General features: G+C 38.0%; 1 protein-coding gene across 1 annotated transcript; it reads left to right on the top strand.

Moving 5' to 3' along the window:
• The first annotated feature begins 1,174 nt into the window (after positions 1-1,174).
• Positions 1,175-18,237, top strand: cyth4b (cytohesin 4b). Its single transcript, XM_012849550.3, has 13 exons — positions 1,175-1,275; positions 5,139-5,221; positions 5,369-5,433; positions 7,961-8,027; positions 8,893-9,011; positions 9,279-9,359; positions 11,962-12,074; positions 13,171-13,319; positions 14,775-14,886; positions 15,196-15,272; positions 15,551-15,622; positions 15,768-15,922; positions 17,305-18,237. Exons 1-13 carry the CDS (start codon positions 1,257-1,259, stop codon positions 17,384-17,386), a joined length of 1,194 nt encoding a protein of 397 aa, XP_012705004.2. The 5' UTR covers positions 1,175-1,256; the 3' UTR covers positions 17,387-18,237.
• Positions 18,238-18,516: the final 279 nt, after the last annotated feature.

Here is an 18,516-nt window from a genome sequence, read left to right as displayed (position 1 = left end):
ATCACTTTTATGTAATGAAGGGGTTTGAGTACCCCCTGTGGGTTCATGGGATGTCTTGTTTTGACTTTTGGTTACTGGTGGGGTCTCCAATGGGAATCTGGCTTTAGGGGAGGCATGAGACCAGGAGTGGTCTAGTGATTTCTGTGATTGTCAGACGATCATAATAAAACCCCACACAGACAAGGCAGGCTGGGCTACCCGCCATGAACCAGGATTGGGGTGGAGCTCACCAGCCAGAACCTGGTTGTTAAGCCTTGATTCCTGGGCCTCATCCCCAAAAAGTATCAGGATGTCCCCCAAGAATGTGCCAAAGATCTGGGCCAGAGGCCAAGTTAGGTGGTGGACAAGAATAGTGGCATGGTCATGCTAATTTCTGGTGGCCTAACAGGACATGTACATCCGTTCTTTTTGTCATTCATTTTATGAATGACAAAATCCATTCCATCCATCTGTGTTTTATAACCAGCAACAGTGTCTTTTGGTTGTTTAGATTTAGATTCTGTTCCAAATTAGAGCAAATAATTCACCCCCTGTTTTAATACAGAATTTTACATTTTACATTATGTATCAAACTGTTTGGCCTGCTTCTTTTTTCTTTTACAGTGCAACAGTACCTGTAATTTTGTTCTTTGACCATAAGGTGGCGCTTTAGTGTCAGCTTTGTCATCAACTGACACGGTTTGCTGTTTGAGATCAAAGTTGTTGTGCTCTGCCCACACGAATTGCATTGACCTTGTTCTCATTTCAGCTTTGTTGTTCCCTTTTTAACTGGGACTATTTTTTTCTGCCAATTTTGTTAAGTAAATACTGATGCAAGAATGTTACAGAATCTTCAGATGGTTTAAAAAGCAACAGTATTTAAAAAATATATATATTTAATCGACTTGTATGTATCATAATATTTTTGTAAATCCTTCTGGATGATTCAAACATTGTATAGATAGAGTAAATATGTCAAATGTTACCAAATCTCAATTACCAAGAGGCATGTTAAATTTGATGTATAACCAGGCCCACTAGCTCCCAAATAGCACTCAATGAATGTTCATTTAAACCAGAAGTTTAATTTGATCAAAGGTTGTCGGTCTGCAGAAGCATGTGAGATGAGGAAGAGGTGGGGTTTAAAGCCATTTCTTCATTTAGGTGCTGTTGCACTGGATGTAGTAGCTGCCCAACACTCCTCTGTGCTCTACTCTTTGGTACTGCCATTATTGATTTATTTTTTTATTTTTTTATTATTTCTCTTGGGGCCATAAATGACTGATTGCCAAATGGGTAAGAGATGCTTTGGTGTTTTTTTTGTTGTTGCTTTATACTGAAAGTTTTAAGTTTTGTCAGGTTACTTCAGTTATTCAGACAGACATTTAAGATGTTGCTTGTATTTAACTCCTTTTATATGCAAAAGCAAAACAAACAAGCCAGCAAGGAAACAAGCAAATGGCAATGTTGTATAATGGGATAGGAAGTGTTTGGAAGCAATTTCGTACCTTTTATTTTTCTACAGATCTGTCTCTTATAATTCATTCCTTCACATGAGGAAATTATTGATGAATATGTGACATAATTCTAGATGTGAAATCTCACGGGTCATGACTCAAATTACTCATAACACCCTTTTTTTCCCCCTAAACTATGTCCCAGTGGTTTTAGTACAGCCGCTTTTATAGTTTTCTTGGTGTCCACTTCCAAATTGTGGTGATATAAATGCACTTAAGATATATTTCATTGTCTAATATGGCCAAGGGACTATGAAAACAGCGGTGTAATTTTTGAGGTCACCGGTGCACAGGCTAAGCACTTGTGGCTGTCAGCAACTAGCCTTATGAAAAGAGGGCAGTTAGAAGCCGAAATGCAGAAGAGACACTTATAGTTGCTCACAGGACTCTGCATCAGTGGTAATAATATAAAAAAACAGAAGTTGTCTGTAGTCAGAAAGCTAAAGAGACTAGCTTCAATTTTGATCAAGGTTGGTGTATATGTACAGCATTGTTTATTTAAGTGGTGTCAGAAACCTTCACTTTAAAATTGTTGGATGAGCCATGCCTATAACTCCAAATGTATAATTTTTGATACAAATCTTTCTGAGACCTCTACCCCGTCAGCAAAGCCAATATTTTCAGCATTTTTCTGATCATATAATTTACAACATACGTATGAATACATTTTACACACCCTATATAAAAATGCAGAAAACTCGAGGAAAATGTATTTTTTGGTCTAACGTATCAATTGCAACACAAAGAAAATTAGAAGTTTGACATTTTATTTATTTATTTTAAGCAACCAAAAAAGGTTTTCCCTTTTAAAAATGTGAAGTTACCTGTATCAGGCTTTAAAGGGTTAAGCTTTGCATCTCAAGATGAGAAAAGGAAGGGCGGAGAAGTAGAAGTGTGGTCAGATCATTAACAGCAAGCAACTCACATATCACTAAGGAAGTCTTGGCAGTTCTGTGACTATATGTGAAAAAAGATGCTCATCGTGGCAGTTTTTTTTCTTGCTGATAGGAAGCTCAAATATATGACTTCTGTTATTTCATGTTAATCCGATTTCTCGGGAAATGACCATTGCGGAGTATTTTTGCATGAACACGCATTAGCAGTGCAAAATAAGTTCTGACACAAAACCAGTCCTTTCACTCACAACTGAACATTGCATGCGAGTCTACTTACACTTTATTCTACACAGCCTGTACAATGATGTGTTTTGACTGGAGGCTAATAATGATAATGATCCATTTTATTCATAAAGCACTTCCATCCAGCCATTATCTATAACTGCTTATCCATGGAGAGTCGCGGGGTGGAGCCTGGTGCCTATCTTCCAGCGAGAGGCCGGGAACACCTTGGATATGTTGCCAGTCCATCACAGGGCATTTATAAGGCACTTTTCATCTAAAAAAAGATTGCAAAGTGCTAAAGGATAAAACAATAAAAACATTACAAAACTAAAATACAATAAACTACAATACAATAAACTAAAACCTTATTGGATCGGTAGGAAATGTTTGTTTAAAAAGAAAAATCTTTGAGGCTTTTTAAAAAAAAAAAGTGCCATGTCTGCACGCTTAAATGCATGAAACCAATTATTTCATAAGGCAAATAGTAGATGTATTGTGTAGTTAATTTGGATTCAACCCATCAACCTATCAAATAATTATAGCATTTTTTCTTCTGCTGGCAATGTAAATTTGAAAAAAATATATGGCAAAAGACCCCTAAGAGAATTAGACATTGGTCCTTTGTCTATAATATACCCAATTATTTAGATCTAAGACATCGCTGCCCCTTTTGCATCTTTTTACACCACATTTTTTTCTTCCACTCAACTTTTAATAATATGGATGCACAACTCATACTGCAAATTAGATGCTGCTCTTGAACCCTTTGCAGTAGAGGCAAAACTTGGTATCGCCGTAAAGGTAACAATTTAAGGTTTTAAACTAATAAGTCCTGTATGATGTTCTAGTAACCAGTTTTTAGTCACTGAAGTTGAAACACACAAATTGTCTATTTTTTTTTTAGCTTTCTTCAACATGCAGCTGGAGCCTGATGCAAGGAGATTCTAGCTGAAAAGCAAAAAAAAAACAATTTTTTATTGCATTCAAATTTGAATGCAATATAAGGAAAAATTATGATTCTAGACCTTGTCCTGTAGGCATGTCTAGACGTCTAGACGCTGTGACAAACTCCACATTTTCTTCTGTTGCTATTTGGGTCTTCCCAGAAAATGTAGACATATTTTCTGGTGAAAATGCCTAACACCAAATCCTAGCTTTTACACGCAAGGACGCACCAAGACCGCAGCCACCGGATGAGCTTTACGCATACTGTTGCTATGAAGTTTTAAGTGTCCTGCCCCACAAGCGATAACATCCACATGACGGTAATCTCACTGTCTACAATCTCCACATGTCGCAATGAGAGTCTAAACTGACTGGTCCTAGCAACGTACCTCAAAACAGGATGAGGGAGGTATTTTTGAGAAATGAGCTATGGTGAATAACATTAGCTCTGGAGAAACTGTGGATCAACACAGTTAGTCAAAAGATGCGTAAATCAAAGGAGGAGGGCCTAGAAGACCATCTTGAAACAAGAGTTTTTAAAATTGAAGTCTACGGTAGGAACTACATGGCTTGGAAGTCAAAAATATGTTCCAATAGGTCAACGGTGACCCGTTGCCAGTGAATGGCTTAAAGGTAGCGAATCGCACTTATGTCATGTTTAGACAGCATCTGGGGAAAAAAATTCATTTCAGAATCTTTTAACACTTGTGCTAGCTCCATATACCACGGTTTAGCTTCAGCCAGGAGTTGAAATGAATGTTTATTGGGAAATACTATGGGCTTAATGTCAGACCTCTGAGCTTTTTGATCTTTAACAATATGTTTACAAGAGCATTCAAAACAAGATTGTCCAAAGGATAAAGAGAGGGCAGGCGACAAGTGTTGAGGAAAAAGTGTGGGAGTATCGACGGAATATATGGATATTTTGACATTTAGAAATATGACCTAATTGAAGGGAAGCATTTCATTAATGACATGCGGAAATCGAGGTGGATCATGTGAGAGCTACAGTGGAGCTTCAGTTGACTGCCAAGCTTCAAATCGTCTTTTATTTAAAAACAAATGTAGACATTCTTTGAGAATAAGAACTATATATTTAATATTCATTAAAACTGCAATTTATAAAAAAAACTCAGGCTCAAGGGATGTTGGTCCAGTTTTGGAACTTAGCGTAGGTCTGAAGAGGTCGATGGTTTCAGAAAAATAAGTTAACATGTCTTCTTTTGGAATCTGGCTTCATGGTCTTCTTGTCTGTCTTTTAAGAACTGTATAACAATTTGTGTATAAAGTGACCATTCATGAGAAAACCACAGCACCTGTGCTGCAAGTCTGACCTAACTTCTAGAGAAATCTATTTTCCACTTGATGCAGACTTCCTAAAATAAGAACAGGAATTAAAAGCACATAAACTGAAGCTTTACGTTTAAATGCTCATCACACCATAATTTTATGTGACATGCATATAAATGGTGATAACTGCTTTGACATCAGTTGCTTTTTATCTTTGACAGAAATCAGACATGATGAAAGTTGTTTATATACCGGAACTGACATTTAAATTGTAACCTTTGTTTAGTTTCTTCAGATTTCACAGCCGATGAGAGCATGGAGATTGAAAGCATCAAAATGTATAAAAAAGATCTTCTGGACGACATCCAGGTAATTCATCAGACAACACATTTCTCAGATGCCCAATCAAATCATTTTTTGTCTACATTTTATTTTTGATCCTCTTTGTAAAAAAACTTACATTCAAAGAATTATCCGAACAAATGATAAACTTTTTACCGATTGCATGCTTTCCAGAAGTTGAAGATGGAGATAGACAACGTCATGGCAGAAATACTCAGCTTTGAGTCTGCAGAAGAAAAGTAAGTGTTAGTCTGGGGAAAAACCCTTCACCTCTTCCAAACCACATGTGCTTTTTATGTCTGTGTTGTCCTTTAAATACCTGACAGACGTTCCACCTTAACTTTGAAATGTCTAAGTTTTTGCTTTTGGTCATTTTTCAAAAATCCCATTAATAAAAATAATTTTAGGTTATAATTTACGCAGCACGGATATTAGTCTTATCTGTCTAAAAATGTTATTTTTTCGGGAATACAGTGCCTTACAAAAACATTAACCTCATTTGGTATTTTCTAATATTCTGTTGCTTCACAACCTGGAATTAAAGTGAATTGTTTGAGAGTTTGCACCTTTTCATTTAAAGAACCTGCCTACAACAATGTATTTTTTTATTGTGAAGCAATATATTGCTCTGTGGCAATATGTCTGGAACTTTTTTTTGGACTTGTGCAGCACAAACAATGTCTAGATCTTGACACAATCTCCTGCTGTCCTCCCCAACCATGCTAAAAGCTTCCTCTCTTGTACTGTGCAGCCTCCATACCGCACTGTCACGCTGAGACAAACTGCTTTTGATTGTAGAATTCCCCTGTATTGAGCACCATCAAGCTTTCCCTCGACTCAGACTTTCTAAGTCCCGTTGCTGAAGAGCATCCTACCAGCATCATGCTGCAACCACCATTTTCACTGTGCCAATGGTCTTTCTTGGGCTCATGAGTTGTGTTGGGTTTGCATCAGACACAGCAATGTCCTCGTTGGCCAAAAAGTTACATTTTAGTCTAATCTGACCGGAACACCATCCTCTATAGATTTGGGGAGTCATCCATGTGCCTTTTGGCAAACTCAAAACCTGTAACATTAAGTTATGGTGTATTTCTGGCCACTCTTTAATAAGGCCCAGGTCAATGGAGGGCTTTTTGTGATCCTAAGGACAGATCCTCCAGTCTCTGTTGTGAAGCTCTGCACCTTCTTCAGGGTCACCTTTGGTCTCTGAACTGCATGTCTGATGTAAGCCCTTTCTAAATAAAACCCTGACGGAACAGAATTAAACTTCATGTTGTGTAAGTCATAGCTATCCTTTTTGTGGTACACTGATAAAATGTCTTCACCACAAAGCTTCATTTTTGCTCTTGTCTATTTAAGTCCCTTTCCAAAACAACAAAACAAAAACAAAGAAGGTGGTGAGACCAGCGATGCTGTCTGGTTCAGAGAGAGTGGCACTGAAGAAGGCAGAGCTGGAGGTTGCAGAGATGAAGATGTTGAGGTTATCTATCAGATAGACAAGGATCAGTAGGATCAGGAATGAGTACACCAGAGGGACAGCTCTTATTAATTGTATTAGAGATAACGCCAGGGAGGCCAGACTGTGATGGTTTAGATGTGTACAGAGGAGGGACAGCGAATACATGGAGAGAAGGATGTTGAAGCCGGAACTGCCAGGTTGGAGGCCTAGAGGAAGAATGAAGAGGAGATTTATGGATGTAATGAAAAAAGGACATGTTGGTAATTTGAAAGGATTTAGACTTTTTTTGAGTTTGCAACATTACGTGATTAAAAAGAATCAGATATACTTTAATAATCCCAGAGGGAAATTACTTAAAGGATGAATGCATTCTATTTTTCTTTGAAAGTTCAAAATGTCCATGTGTCAGGCCAGAAACGTTTACAGAATGAGCCTGAAGTCAAAATTCCAAGTTGGAGAATCAGATTCTGACCAACGATGATATTTGACTAAAAAAAGTGTTATATAAATTCAGTCTATTTACCATTTAATGGTATGAAATACAAAATATGTAATGTAAATATCTCTCATTGCTAATAGTAGTAACCGTGTTACCCAGGTCAGAGAGCATTTCACTGACCAATCTTATAGGTAAAATTAGGTTTGATGTCGTTCCTATATCCAAAATATAGGAAATATAGAATGCAGCATAAGAATCAGCCATCGTTTGTTTGTTCAATCACTGTTCAATTCTGGAAATTCTCGAAATAATTAACAATTGGTACCAAGATTTCTTCTAAGTACTAGTAAAGGCAGCCCAAGTGCTACAATTTGCTCTACTACAGTTTGAGAATCAGAAAAGAGAGGTGCAGTTGGGCCTAAAATAATTTATACTGCTGCCATATTTAGAGAATGCCAAATCTGTGAAGGGAGCTAAAGATTATGGTGATGGAAAGGAAGCTTTCCAAGCTCTAGGATGTGTAGCTCATGACCTAAGATAATTCATCAAAATATCAAAGGAAAAATGCAGAAACCTTTTAAACAAAAATTAGCGGAATTTAATCATGCCAATATTGGCTTTTCCAGTGGCGACCAACAGTAGTGTAGATCATTTTCAACATACAATTTTATGTTAATGTGTAAAAAACTATGTTAATGTGTTAAACTATTATTTCCATAAAGCCATAACATTTTCTCGCAGTTTTGCTAAATATTTGAACGACTGCTTTACTTGGCAACAAATTCAACTCTTATTCATTAGTACATCAGTAATAATTAAATAATAAAAAAAAAAATAAGTTTTTTTCTTAATATTTTCTGCATTACAGCAAAACCAATGAGAAGAATCAACGTTTTTTAAATGGGAAGAAGAAATTTAACATGGACCCAAAAAAGGTGAGCTAAAACACAAGCATCTCTACAACTAAGTTTGCTGAGGCACAGTTACCGTCTAAGTGTTTCTCTTTTGTTTGTTTACTGAGGCCTCTTTCTTCTTATGGGTCTAAATTGGTTTTAACCGAACATCTTCACCAGTTCTTATAACCAAGTCGTGTCACTTCCGCTCTGCTACTCTCTGTTGCCTGTGAACTGCACTGACAAAGAGTCACAGCAAAGTTTCTGTGGTTTTGCTGGCAGGTCAAGCATATCGCTGTAGCATATACAAAGAACATAAGATGCTGACGTCTATTTGGTTGTTATCCAATCTTGCTCAAATGGTTCCAATACTTCCTTTTATATCAATATCTGAAGGAAAAAGGGAAACTTCTACCTGCCACAAGTAATGAAACCACATTAGATCACCAAAAAAAAAAAAAACTTTGTGGGATGTATTACATAGTCCAAAAATATGTAACGGTTTATTTTTCAATTAAACTTTCTTGTCAAAGCCCAGCGATGGTGCAAAAAAAGGAAGAGAGATTAGTTTTAAGGAATTGGGATTGCGGAAGCTGTAAACCCTCATTTACCAGATACAGATGAGATCATGGAGAAACCAAAATGTTGCATGGAGGGCAATGTTTGGAAAACTGCATCGGTCTTAAGCTCTGGGGGAACAGAAGGAATAATGGCAACAATTTCTGCTGACTTTGAAACACAAGAATTGCTTGAAAATGCATTTTATTTGTGGTGCTTGATGAGTAAAATATTTTGTAAAGGAAGCTGCAAATGGTAGATGATGACTAATATACAGTACTAAAAAGGATTTTTTTTTTGTATGTACTTTGCAAAACTCATGACAAGTAAACAATTCATTTACCTGCAGGGCATAAATTACCTGGTGGAGAACAAGCTGCTGGATGGAACCGCTAAATCTATTGCTGAGTTTCTTTACAAGGAGGAAGGACTCAACAAGACAGCCATCGGAGAGTTCCTTGGAGAAAGGTGATATAGAGAGGAGAATGGGACCTTAGGTGGCAGGAGGTCATGTGGACTAGGGACAGAAAAGTGAAAAAGATGAAAAAAAGCAGAGATGGGGGATAGAAAAAGCTGAAAGTACAGACAAAGAGGGGAGATAAAGATTTTAGCACACAACAAACAAGACAAGATATGAGGATGTATAGGAAAAACATGATACTGAGAGGATAACTGGAAAAGGCTTTTTTATGACAAATACCTTCATTGGCTTTATTCCTGCTCTCTGTCACACAGGGAGGAGCTCCATCTCCAGACTCTGAAAGCCTTTGTGGAGCTTCACGAGTTTTCTGACCTCCATCTGGTCCTGGCTCTCAGGTCAGTCACCTCCATCGTCACCTCTTCAGTACGTTTGTGTGATGTTAGAACTAGACTCAGAATTGTTGTCCTTCCTGAGTAATTAAACGTTTTTACCAAAACATATACAACTCATGTTTGGAGGCCTCACTCCTTGATGTGGTTGTCACAGGTTCGCGGCCTGAGCCAGACTTTTGTCGCATGTCATTCCCCTTCTATCGTGACCCATTTCCTGTCTGCCAACTATCGAATAAAGGTGATAGAGCCAAAAAAAAAAAAAAGAAAACATTCAGAGGTCTTTTACATGGTTTGTGGGTCCACACCTTTTTTCGTTGCATTTAGTTTATGTCCCAAAGTGTTAAAATCTGAAAATAGCTCATTCTAATCTGACTACAGAAAGCTCAGTGAAATTCTTTGCTTAACTTACATTTCATGTATTGTTTTTGTCTTGTGTTTGTACTACTGATGTATCATCAATTGGAAAAATTCCTAATAAGCTAAAATTTGTGAAGACACTGTGAACACCTGTCCTCGGGACTTAGATTTAGGTCTAAGAATGGGTTATCATGCTTTGCTTGATTGCTGAAAAGACCCCACATTAGTCCTTTTTGATAGATTACAAGCTCTATAACCAGAGTTTAGGACAACTGTGCATGGAAATTATTATTATTATTGGAAACATTTGCAGATATATGTTTAAGATATTAAACAAGTAAGACAAACACTGAAGAACACACTAAACACAAATCATCAAATGTACATTATCATAACCCAGATCACAGCTTATTTTTAATAGTTTTTGAATTGCTTGATAAAACGTCATGCTCTGCTATATACCTAACCCCAAACTAAAGGTGGGCTTCAACAAACCACAAGAGAGGCGCAGATGCCTGCTCTAAAATGTCACCATCCGTGGAAAGTCACTTCTAGCTTCTTGAGTCAGCGACTGACACCTTCAACACTTAACCACTCACAGCACAGTCATGAATATTTATAACATTACCTGGCTGATAGTTATTTTTGTTAGCAGACATATTGCATTTTACTATGTCATCAATCAAGTATTAATTAGTTGAAGAAGTATAAATTAGTTGCAAAACAAAGTCACCAGTAAATCACCAGAGATAGGTCTTGTAAACGTATGTACGCTGATGGAACTACTGTAAATAACATTTTGCAAACTTTAAAGCAGGGAAATATGTCCTATTTGCCTCTAACAATCAACAAATCTGAACATTTTTCAATAACCAAAAGACATAGGCCTGATTCTCTGAAATGTGTTCTAAAGCTTTACAGGGTGTTTTCATAACAGGAAATAATTTGTATTATGTTTAGCTAAAGGAAATGACACAAACACAGCAAATGAATACATTTATTCAAAATGAATAGTATTGGACGGAAAAACAAAAGGCAAAACACCAGTCTTTCAGTTTCTAATATGTTTTATATTCTGTGAATAAATGTTTGCTTTAGACTGTACCTTTTAGAAGTCATGATGGTCTAAATGTCACAATGATGTCATCTTTGCTACTTTACATTAACATCAGTCAACTTAGAATATGATTTAGGGTTTAGAGTTGTATCGTGTAGCACTTGGTAGAAAGGATTTAATGAAACAGCTCCTTTAAAGTGTAACTCACCTCCATGTAAGAGCATATTTCCGCCCCCAGAACAATTTGAAAAATTCCATCAAAGTGGGCGGGGATACACAGCAACGGGAGGGGAGGGGCTGTGTTCATGCACCGCAGTTTCAGTGGCATCTGCCTCCTGTTCCAGCCAATACAGGGAGGCTGATCTGGAGCTGCCGCTATCTGTCTTTTGGCTGTTGAAGCCATGGTCTGCGAATATCCGATATCCAACCTAATACTAACTTCATAGTGGTGTCACACCAGCCTCTTCCTGGCATGGAGATGGAGGATTAAGATGGAGATGGAGCTGCTTTTATACCCCACAGCGGCAGAGCTAACTACATCACTCTCTCTAAATTACACAGCAACCGAAAGCAATACAAATTTGAAATTGAAGGCAAGACCACTGTTTAACCCTAGGAGGGCACCACGTGATTTTAGACACACAAGATTTCAACAAATATGCACTAATTTTTCAAAAATAATGACCAGGATATGCAGACAGTACTATGAGACAACTATGTTAACAGTTTGTTGACAAAATACAATTTGATTTGTGGGTGAGTTACCCTTTATGAACACATAATATCAAGCTTTAAACGTTCAGTAAACCAGGTTGCATAAAAATGGGTAATTATCACCGCAAGCATGCAGGTAGATAATTATACTCACAGAACAGAAATAAACAAATGTGTCTGAAGATACTCAATATTTAATCTGTTTTGCAAGCCACCCAGCCTATAATTAATCCTAAATAGCTAGACTACCCTGATAGGTTGCCATACATCTGTGATAGGAGCCAACAGTCATTATCTGCGTTAGAACGTTATATGAATTATATATTCACTGTACGTCATCAAGAGTAAAACTGAAATGCAGACATTAAGGCATATGCAGGCACATGGTGTATCTGCAGTTTCTTTACCACAGACCTACAGTTTATCTCCAGATGGCATCAACTAAAAATTCATGGTGTTGTGGTGTTTACGTGACAGACAGTTTCTGTGGAGTTTCCGTCTGCCTGGTGAAGCCCAGAAAATTGACCGAATGATGGAGGCGTTTGCCACACGCTACTGTGACTGCAACGCTCAAGTCTTCCAGTCCACAGGTCAGCTGCACTGAAATAAGCCTACTTTGCAACTGTGTCAAATTTGTGCAAGTTCAAGAGAAAGGATATTTTTACATGACCACATCACAGCTGTGCCTTTCAGCCCTGCTTTCAGACTAAACGTTTTTATTGTTCAATGCTATTTATATATCTGTATGAACTTAAGAACATCTGTAGTCATGTCTTGAACTTTTCCACTTTTAGTCTCTTTAAAACCGAAAAACATAAATGTAATTTTTGGCAACATTGAGTGACACATAATTGTCAAGTAGATTTGTACAAAAATGAATCTAAGTTTGAAAAGTGTAGTGTGTATGTGCATTCTGCCCCATGTGAGTTCATATTTTATTGAATCAGTCATTGCTGCAGTAACATCTGTAGGTCTTTTAAAATATGTGTCTACCACCTTTGCACATTTAGGGACCAGAAAACTTTCTGGACCCATTCTTCTTTACATAATATTCCAAGCTCTGCTAGACTGAATGAACAGCATCTATAAACAGCTTCCATTTGGAAGGTAAACATCCATGCCAGTTTTCTTTCAGCATTACCCTAATTCAGATGCAGGGAATCCAGTTTCAGAAAGTAAAAAGTCAGTCCAGAGATTAGTTCAAACCATTTGTATTTCCTCCTCCATAGCATAAAAACGGAGTAAAATCAACTGGTTAAGTGAACGGGATGAAGGGAAACCAGGCAGGGTTTTTACTTTCCTGAAGCCAGACTCCCCATACATTCATTCATTGTCCATCAACTCTGATGGAGCTTTCTTTCCCTGCTAATGAAAATCATCCAGACTTGGGGTAATGTGTTCAGAGTGATGTTCAGTGTTATTTTAGAACCACACATAGCGTGTTGCATGTATGCTAAAGTTATTTTGTTTCTTATTTATAGAGGATACCTTCTTCCTCTTATTGTGTAGTATCCTATGTATCTTGTGGCCATCCACGGATGCTATTTCTTATGGGTTTCCCCTACTGTATTATAATCCTGGTAGGCTGCCAGGTTTTACTTTTGTAGAATAATACTGTACATAATGTGGAGTTAACCGGTTTTCTTTTAATTTAACATTTTTAGCATATCTTTTCTTTGAACCCAGACACCTGCTACATCCTGTCTTTTGCCATCATCATGTTGAACACAAGCCTCCACAACCCCAACGTGAAGGACAAAACCACACTGGAGCGATTTATCTCTATGAATAGAGGCATTAACAATGGGGAGGACCTACCCAACGAGCTACTCTCGGTGAGACCTTTCAGCTAATTCCAGTCACGAAACTTTTCAGTATTTAAATGAATTGCATATATTTAGACTTAACATTACGCTTTAGTGTTGCATAGGCAATGAACTTTAGAGGTAATCACAAATTTTTATCGATGTTATTGTCCTTTTTTGTGTGTGTATGCCTCCTGTCTGGCAATGTGGCATTAAGAATTGTTGTCTTAATGCCAAAAAGAGCCCAACAGATTTTACTTTCAAAAGTGGAGCCTTACTGCTTTCGCAATAGTGCTCCGCTTGATTTATATAGGCAAAAAGCTTTATTAGATTTTATGCTGGGACTGTTTCATGTTCAATGGACACATAACCGGGAAGGTAGAAGAGAGAGAGAGAAAAAAGAAGAGGAACAAATGCTAAAAGGGCAAAAAGGTGAAAGAGAAAGGAGAGAGCAATATAACACCCTCTGGGTCTGCTTCTACACCTGCAAAGAGAGATAAAAAAATAACAGCCAAACCAATCAATAAAGTATTAGAGGTACAAACAACCAATGCCTTGATACTATCACCGAAGATGGCCCCGCGAAGCAGCAACCAGGAGCGGGCCGGAGCCTACCAGAGCACCCAGCTCCGGACACCCAGGACCACCAACGCACCCTTAGAAGAGACCTGAGATATCCTAGGAGAGGGGGCAACCCAAACCCACACACATGCACACATTCCCACCCTCGTGCCCCAACATGCAAACACACTTACCCATAATAAAAAGGGACACAGTACACACACTCGCACTCGCCACACACATCCTACACTCCCAGGTCCAGGCACCTGCACCCCAGAGGGGTATCCAGCCCCCAGATCTGGAAGGTAAACGGCAACATCAAGATAAGGGGAGAGGGGGGACCACCACCACCACAACCCTACCTACCCGAGCCATACTCCGATCCTAGCCCAAACGACCCACAGGCTCATCAACCCAGAGATGGGGCCAACATGAATTGATTGGACCAGCCAAACAGAGCCCACCCCACGAACCTTGAGGGGCCACCTCCCCCACACCCTGCCCTCCATACCTAAGCCCTACGCCCAGATTCCAGGGGTGAGCAAAAGCCGACCCCTGGGACCAAACGCGCCGACCCCGAGCCCAGACCCCGACCAGGTGGTCCGCTCTTCCTCCAGGCACCGAACTCCGGATGGCAATCGGAGATCAGGGGTGTGAGATAGACCCCAAGCATTCCTCTGCCTGCTCAAATGTTGTGTTGTTGTAATTATCCTAATCAGCCATGCTAATAATGGTTGGGTACCTATTAAGACATTTGGAGTGGGAGATTCTATGGCTGGTTGCAGTCCATAACATAGATTTTAATATTTTAGCTTTGTTTTAATTTACTAAAACCCTTGAGTTCATTAAAAATAATAATTTCAGGCTCAGCTTTATATTTTAACCCGAATATTAAGTTGGTGTGTGTAACTCTTGTGTTGTCAGAAACTCTATGAGAGCATACGCAATGAGCCTTTCAAAATCCCGGAAGATGATGGAAATGACCTGACTCACACTTTTTTCAACCCTGACAGAGAAGGTTGGCTCCTTAAACTCGGTAAGTCTTCTTTAAAAAATAAATTAAAAAATCCTCTTACGGTTAAAACATCTAGACTATCAAATTAACATACAACATTCCTGTTCCGTGTTGAATTTGACTCTTCAACCACATAGCGAGTGATTGCAGGAAAGCGCAGGGGAAGTCTGAGAAAAATAACTCAATTTTGGAGTGTTTGCATGAAATCTAAGTAGTTGGTTGCACAAGACTGAATTGCTTAAACATCCTCAGCAGTTTTTTTTTTTTAGCTAGGGAATTTTGAACAAATCAGTGTCCAGAAACAACTTCTACTCTATCTTGGTATTTCAGGAGGTCGCGTTAAAACGTGGAAAAGACGATGGTTTATCCTGACAGACAGCTGCCTCTACTACTTTGAGTTTACGACGGTAAGACTTTAACAGCACTTGAAACATACTGTCCATAATATATCATAACTTTTTTAAGAAATAAACTCTAGAAGCCTTTAAAATAAAAAATAAAATAAAAACCAAACACTTTAATTTTTCAAAGATAAGCTATTTTATAACCTTAAAAAACATTTTTTTTTTTCATATTTCCACCTCCTTTGAAAAATAATGCTTATGGCGATAACATCTTTCACTATCCCTCCCTGTCTTATATGACATAACCTGATGTAATCCATCTTTTGAAAATCATCTTTCAGGATAAAGAACCCAGAGGCATCATTCCACTAGAAAATCTCTGCGTGAGGGAAGTGCATTTCCCTCGCAAACCAGTAAGATCCAGTCAGCTGTTCAACACAAGCACGTTTTGAAAAGCTAGTCAAAGCTACCTGAAAGCAAACGTGCAGTGAAAATACTGTTTTATTTTTTTATTTGTCTTTATATTGAGTCTAATGTTATGAATATGATGTCACGCAGTACTGTCTGGAGCTGTACAACCCCAACAGCCATGGGCAGAAGATCAAAGCATGTAAAACTGAAACGGACGGCAGGGTGGTGGAGGGGAAACATCAGTCCTACACCATTTGTGCCTCCAGCGCTGAAGAGAGAGACGCCTGGATTGAGGCGATCAGGTTGGACAATAAACACATTTGTATAGTCTGTGTGCCATCATGGAGATGTCCACCCAAATCTAATCAGACAACTCAGAATATATTGTTTTACACATTTCATCACTTGCATATGCACTGCTCTGACACTGACAAAGCTAATCCTTTGAACAATTTAACACTTTTATTGAAGAACACTGCTAGTGTCCTTTATCTGTGATACCGTTCCACATTTTTTAAGGGCTATGATGTGGTCAGCCAGGAGAAGTGGTTATTCTCAGAATCTGTAACCTCCTGTGGTGCTAATGCACAGAAAAAGCTGTCTTAAAACACAGAAACACAAAAAAAGCTACCCGTAAAATCCACAATGACGACAGTAATGCAGTTTCGGTAACAGTTTTAGTACTGTCTCACTATTTTCAGAGGATGAACACAATGTGCACAGGGTTGTAGGTTAATCGCCTCCATACATAATTACTTAATGGGTTATTTATAAGTTTCAACATTCTGGTTTGTTTTTCCAATAAACACATTTGCTGATGAAAAACTGCCTTTAGTTCATAAATTATTTTAGTAGATCTACTATACATTTGTTATCTGAAGGCGTTAGGGGTGGGCTTTATGATAACATCTAGTAAAAAAAAAATACGACGATTGTAATGACCTGGTACTTTGACAAAATTTACACAATTTTATTGTGAGCAAAAATTATGTCTACATCTTCTAAAATAACTAATTGCTACAGACTTGTTCTATCTATATATTTTTTTGTCTTATTTTGTAATTTTTATGTGTAGACTCACACAGGCAAAAATGTGGCAAAACTTAGGCGAAAACAAACTTACACTAAGTTTAAGATTCATAAGTGGGGCTTCTTTAAGTTTAGTTTTACTTTATATGTAAAAGACGACTTTTTTTCAGCTAGCTGCCTAGCTGTTCACAGCAACAGGTGGGGGATGGAAAGCACATTACTCTTTAGTCCCCACAGTTGAAGAAAACCCTGATCACTCATGTACTTTATTTAGACACTCAGGAAAAGGACATTAATCTAGAAAAAAAATTACCCTCTCATATTACTTGATATAGGTAACCTACTCATGCCTAGATGGCTATATTTGCAAAAGTGCACACTGTTTTAGGAACCATTCTCCAAATGTTCAGAAATAATGCAGTGCTTTGAAAAGTTGCCATTAATACTTCAAACTGTCCAGTCTTTCTTCCAATGCTTGTATGAGGTTTCTCTGGGTACTCCAAACAGGCCAGAAACAAAAATCGGTAATCCTTATTAGAGCATGTGCAGGAATGGCTGTCTCTGTTGAGGACTTTATTGTGGATTTATTCTATGAAAAGAGCTAATAAATGTATATCCACAAAAATGTAATGACAACCATCTTTACTCAAAACAGGGCGAGCATCACCAAGGATCCGTTCTATGACTTGGTCTCAGTCAGGAAGAAGAAGGTGATAAACCAAGCTCCTCAGGACTAAGCACTGCAGCAGCCCACCGTTATAATGGCATTCAGCCTTCCTTCAGGCTGACTGGAAATACCTCGCCACGCATGGACATGGGCGCACACGAAGATGCATGAAACTATACTGACATTGGGATCTTCTCTTTTCATAGACCGAGTAAAGACTGTGTCAAAAGGTGAAAACAAGACAACACAAGTCAGTATTAGCATGACAGTCCACAGAGGTTCTCACAAGGGTTCCTTTAGAATGTCACAATAAAGGTTGTAGCCTGTAAAATGTTTTTAGCATTCTGTTGTTACAGAGGCTAGATATTTCCTGGTGTGAGAACAAATGTTTTGTTGGGAATTTATGTATCCGACTAAGTTTTATAGCTCCGGGAGATAAATTGTGCATGCCATATCTTATCAGTACCATGAATGCAATAAAAAGGCGACAAACACACTCAATCGGAGTTTTCTCACAGCCCTCATACAGCTTCGACACGTTTAAGAAAGCAATACCCCTTTACTTTGGTTTGACCAAAGACGTTCGCTTATGAAATGTGTCAGTTCATACAAAATTCCTGTGAAGATTGTAAATAAATTGTAGAAATTACCTTTTTTTGATTTGTACTTTATACTGTAATTATTAAAGCAAAAGCATAAATGTCCAAAAGGTTGTGCAATAGATGTTATCAGACATTTTGTTTTATTACAAGCGGAGTCTGTATATTTGAATCGTTTAGCTGTATCATGTAGTTCCTATAATAATAACGTATACTATTCTTTCTACACTTTATCTACACTTTGTAACTACAGTATTTTTTTGTGTTCTGTTGAATTGATTGTTGAATTAAAAAATATTCATGGATTACAAACAGAAGTAAATTCTTCTTTAAAAAAAAAAAAAAAAAAAAAAAAAAAAGGTTTGGGTATAGCCAGTTGACAGCTGCGTTTTCAGCTGAATGCTCTGTGAATTTATCTGAACTTCCTCATTGTATGCTGCTTCTGTGTAAGCTGAAAGGGTTTCTTCACATCCTCCCAGGTACCCTTTCGGTGTATAACCCCATTGACCTTAATGGTTAAATTCTGAGGTTTCCATACATGCTATACAAATATTATTTTATCAAACGTCTACAATTTCCTCTTGTTTTAATTTGAGAGTAG

The sequence above is a fragment of the Fundulus heteroclitus genome, chromosome 5 (genome assembly GCF_011125445.2).
Source record: "Fundulus heteroclitus isolate FHET01 chromosome 5, MU-UCD_Fhet_4.1, whole genome shotgun sequence".
In the NCBI taxonomy this organism is placed as follows: Eukaryota; Metazoa; Chordata; class Actinopteri; order Cyprinodontiformes; family Fundulidae; genus Fundulus; species Fundulus heteroclitus.
This window is presented reverse-complemented; position numbering and strand designations above follow the sequence as displayed.

What these genes read in the sequence shown, in the direction of transcription:
- cyth4b (XM_012849550.3), top strand. An exon ending in TTAACATGGACCCAAAAAAG is followed by an intron (nt 8,028 to 8,892) that starts GTGAGCTAAAAC and finishes ATTTACCTGCAG; the next exon opens with GGCATAAATTACCTGGTGGA. An exon ending in TACCCAACGAGCTACTCTCG is followed by an intron (nt 13,320 to 14,774) that starts GTGAGACCTTTC and finishes TTGTGTTGTCAG; the next exon opens with AAACTCTATGAGAGCATACG.